The 4820-nt window shown below is 33.8% G+C and overlaps 1 protein-coding gene across 1 annotated transcript; it reads right to left on the minus strand.

The window, feature by feature from the left end:
- Window positions 1–3425: 3425 nt before the first annotated feature.
- Window positions 3426–4064, minus strand: LOC109792725 (transcription initiation factor IIA gamma chain / TFIIA-gamma (TFIIA-S); the record flags this gene model as incomplete). The annotated part of the gene is given in 3 exon segments (XM_083063761.1): window positions 3426–3476; window positions 3586–3734; window positions 3908–4064. Coding segments are annotated over 2 exon segments (180 nt in total), but the record flags the coding sequence as incomplete, so codon positions are not given.
- Between the last annotated feature and the right edge of the window lie 756 nt (window positions 4065–4820).

The raw sequence follows: 4820 nt of genomic DNA on the forward strand, positions 1-4820 counted from the left end.
TCCCATGTTTTACTTTCCTTTTCCATTGATGAATAATTCTTCTATAAACTAATAAGGTTTAAAGTATTCATTTGATTCCTTTAGTTGTTCCCATTTTAAATTTTAGTCCCAGTACAAGAAAACTTTTTTTTTTGTCTCTGCATAGTATTTTGTGGTGGTTTATCACAGCTAGAACTTTTTGTAATGGTTTTACAATAACAGAAAGTATTCTGTAGTATTAGCAATGGGGCCAAAACTTAACTTCTATGCATATGTAGGAACTAAAACTACCATTTCTCATACAGGGACTAAAACTTAAAATGAGAAATGTAAGGACCAAATAAATAATTTAACCTACTAATAATAATCTCTGGTAAAACAAAAAAAACATAAACTTGTATATACCTATAATAATATTCTATTTAATAGAATCAACCAGAAGAATTATTGCAGAGCTCACACGAGAAAATTGGGCAATTAGTTCCCTCATAGTTGTTCTAAGCAATACTATATAATTGGAAAACAAATACTTGGGCTAATTTATTGATTTTATAACAAGCAAAGAAATGACTGATACAAAGTCTGGAAAGTTGTTACATTTCCTTGCAGAGCCTTTCAGGCTTCACTTGGAAATACTAAAAAATGATAGGATTAATTTTTCTATGAAAATTCCAGTCTGTAAAGCACAAGCTTCCTGTTTTCTGTTCCCCACGTAGACTCTCACAAAACAAATCAAACCTCTTCCAACCAGGCATCACCACAAAGAAAAATGCTACATAACAAACCATATGTCAAGTATCACCCCCCCCCCCCCAAAAAAAAATTAAAAAAAAGAAAGAAAACAAGACCAGAGAGATGTGTAAAAGACTGCATAAGCAAAACTTAACAATCATAATCAAATAATGTGATGGCTATGGTAATCATAATGGCAAAAAATACAGTAAGCCAAGACAAAACAAGAAAGGGCACATATTTGGCTTTATTTCCAGAAATCAGCCACCAGCAGATTATATATAGTTTTTAAAGCCATGAAATTGAGTGAAAATGTATTTAAAGATGGATAATCATGCCAACATTCTCTGTTTGAATAACATGTGTGCTAGTATCAATAGTTTTGAAAATAGGAAGACACCTTGCTATTGAGTTCAATAAAAAATGACAGCATGCTCAATTCAACCACAAATTTAATTTGGATAAACATGCTTTTTCATTCAAAAAACCAATACTCAATCATAAAAAACAAAACTATGTACATAGAGAGTATATAGGTGAAAAAAACGGAAGTTAGGGTGGGGAAGTGAGTCCCTTTGCCAACCAACCCTGCTCCTGATTAAGGCATATGGATGGCAGCCCCCATGTCAACCATCGAATGGAGAAAACAATTGCTCCATGGCATTAGCCTAGAAGACAACAAAGAGTTCTCAAAAGCCACGAACAACAAACTTGACCACGCAATTTCAAAAAGACACCATACAGTGGAGAGGAAAAGGCAGTTGTGGAAGGAGAGGGAGCAAGGGGTGTTAGAAAATATATGGTGTAGAGAGTCAACCATAATATTTTAAGGAAAAATCAATCTGGTGGCAAATAATAATGGTCCAGTGGTCCACCACCTAATTCCCACCCTAACCTCCATCAGATAAAAAATAAGGCAGGTAGAGAGGGTATCCTCCTGGGGGGCAGGGGATAAAAAAGTACAAAATTTCCATATCTAAACACCACCTTCGGCAAAATATCAAATATCAAGCTTTAACTGTTCTACGATCAACATTATAAGTTTAGTGCATTCAATGCATATATGTAACTCCAACAAAAAAAAAGCAAGTGATTTTCTATTCGTTGTGTTAATATTCATGCATGCCCATAGCAATTTGTTATAGCCGCGAGTCTTGTGACTACGTAACTTAAAGCAAAAGGAAAAACGTAACTTTTTCCAAGGCAACAATAAAATATTTTAACCAAATTTATTGCATATTGATTGGCACTAAGAAACAATTAGTCCGTTTAGAAACTAAAGATATGCAAACAAACATCATGATCAGCATATTACTCTCTATTCCTTTTCATATGTTCTATAAGCCTTTCAAGCAGTTGTTAAGGAAATTATTAAATATTTGGTTTCTCTACAAGTATACTTCTTAAGGGACAATGATGCAAAAGGTGCCAATGGTTACTAAATGTGGACACTTCTCCTAGCAAGAATTCAAATCTTAGTTAGCCACGTTCAAAAATATTAAATATCCTCAATTATAAGCAAAAAAAACAACTAAATTTGACTGAACTACCCCTTAATATTCCATAAATTATTTTTATTACTTTATCGATAATCTATTCATTTATTATTGGAGTAGCCAATCAAGCACTATTGTGGACCCCACTGCTCTTAAGGATGTTGTTGCAAAGTGCCTCAATGTAACAGCCATTGTGGCACCATTCGCAAACTTCCTGGGCGCTTTGGCTGTTAGAAGTAAAAAATATCCCTGAAAACTAGTGTCATTTTAGGATGGTTTTTTTTTTTGGAGGGGGGGAGGGGGGCTTCGTCTGTCTGTTAAATCTCAGTCCCAGCCTTTATCCTAATCAATCTCTTCGCATTTTCTTGCCCTAGAGCTCTTGTGGCTTCTTTTCTCATGTCATCTGTGGAGAAAGAGGCTAGTTTTTTTCTGGATGAGAAAGGGATGTTGAACTTGCACCTCAAATTGGGCCACTCTCCACCCCCAAACAGTGCTAATTTCTTTCTATTGAACATATAAAACTTGGGTATTCTATAATATTACAGGATATTGAAAATATATCATATTTAATAATATAAATTCACACAAACAGAACAAACATAACAAATAAAAAAGCAACAATTAAATATATTTCAAAACCGCAGCTATCTTGGTATATTCCTTCGGCAATTTTGGAGCAGACGTTTCGCGCCGCTATCAGCTATTGGCTACCATAATTAATCTTAAGGATAAAGTTAGCAAAATATAATTAATGCTTTATCTATTCCCTCGCGTGACAAATAAAAAAGGCAAGACTATGACAGCAAGAACACAAGCAAACATGTCCTCACACACCAAATTGCACAAACCCACAACTAGGACTGGAAGAGAACCTTGCCACCAGCTTGTAAGCTTGCTAGCAGCTCAATTCATAACGACTGAATGAACAGAAAATTTTGATACAATGACTCAAAACAATAGCTCAAACTAAGTAAACATTATCATTCAATTTAATTTGGACTAAATTGTATTAAGCTAATCATACATAAAGAAAAAAACTCAAGCTCAACTCATCGAACAAAAAAAAGAGCATCCACTTCATACAATAACACCTCGAGTCATTCCAACCCTAACTACATCCAACAGCAGAAGAGTAAACAAATGCCCACACCATATCCAAAATTTAACATCTCAAACACAATACATGAAAAAACGTGGAAAATAAATAAACGGTGTTACCTTGATGGAGACCTTGCTCTTAACTTGCGTTTCCAGAGCCTCAGTCATGGACTAAAATAACATCCACACACATGAATTATTATTATTTTTTTTTATAAAAGAAAAAAGCGTTAAAACAGATCCATAAAACCGAACCATTATAACCAATTGAAAACCTTACCTTATCGAACTGGACCAGAACCTGAATCGCGAGCTCGGGGCTGAGAGTGCCGTTCTGAACCATCTCGTCCAACGTCTCCGTCAGGCACATTCCGATCGTCGACCTACGGTACAGTTCGAACGTCGCCATTGTAGCTTGCGAAACGCGATCTGCGTCGATTGAAACGCGCGCGTTGGTGACACAACCGAAACAATTCGAAGGAATTCAGAGAATTTTAAGTAATAATAAAAACTATAAAATAAAAACGATAACAGCGATTGCGGTGAAGCGAGAAAACGCAGAAGCGGAAAAACGGAGATCTGAGGGTTGGAATTGGTATTACGAATCGGGTGGCGACGTTGGAGAGTTGAGAGTGGTTCGGTTTTGTTTCTTCTTCTGCTGGTGCTTCGTCTGAGTTAACGTTTGGGTTTGGCTCGATAGCGTTAGGGAGCGGAGAAATTTGGGGCTTTTTATACCCTAGAATTTGGAGGAGAGGGTATATATAGTGAAGGTTGGAGAATACTGTGCAATGACAATCTTACCCCTGCATCACGTTTTTGGCATGTGAGAGGGGGGCTCGCAAATAAGAAACATCTTGCACCTTTTTTATTTTAAATTTTAAATCAACATCATGTGCCTCTTTCGGTTGACAACTTAACTAAACGTTAATATATTTTATATTTTATTTTTTAAAAAACTTTTATTCAGAAATCTGTCTGATAGCATATAAATTTGGAGGTGTTTATTTTTTTTATAAAAATATTTAAAAACTCCTTATTTTTATATATATAAAAAATTTAAATTATATTTAACTTGTATCAAAACAAACTTATCAACGATTTCATTGGAGACAGAATAAAGTGCTTTGGAAGATATTTACAACAATTCACTCATTTTATTCAACAAATTAAGTTAAACCAAAGGGTTATACTACTTATTCTTTAAATTTACTAAATTTTTTGAACATTTGTCCATTAATAAGAATATTTTTAAGAATTATTCCTATTTTTTTTGGTGGCATAAGAATTGTTCCTATACTTCTTAAGCTATGCGAGCATTTAATTTTCATTAACTTATATTTTTGTTATTTTCAGGTATTTGTTGTTAAATCTAATTTTGATTGTATTTTAATTTAAATTTTAATATGTTATAACAATTTTATTTTTATTTTTAATAGCTTGAATTTAAAATATTTTAAATTTAACTAATATTAATTTTTCCCAATGTCTTCTTCGCTTTAAAATATTACTTCTTTA

The sequence above is a fragment of the Cajanus cajan genome, chromosome 9 (genome assembly GCF_000230855.2).
Source record: "Cajanus cajan strain Asha chromosome 9, NIPB_CcT2T_4, whole genome shotgun sequence".
In the NCBI taxonomy this organism is placed as follows: Eukaryota; Viridiplantae; Streptophyta; class Magnoliopsida; order Fabales; family Fabaceae; genus Cajanus; species Cajanus cajan.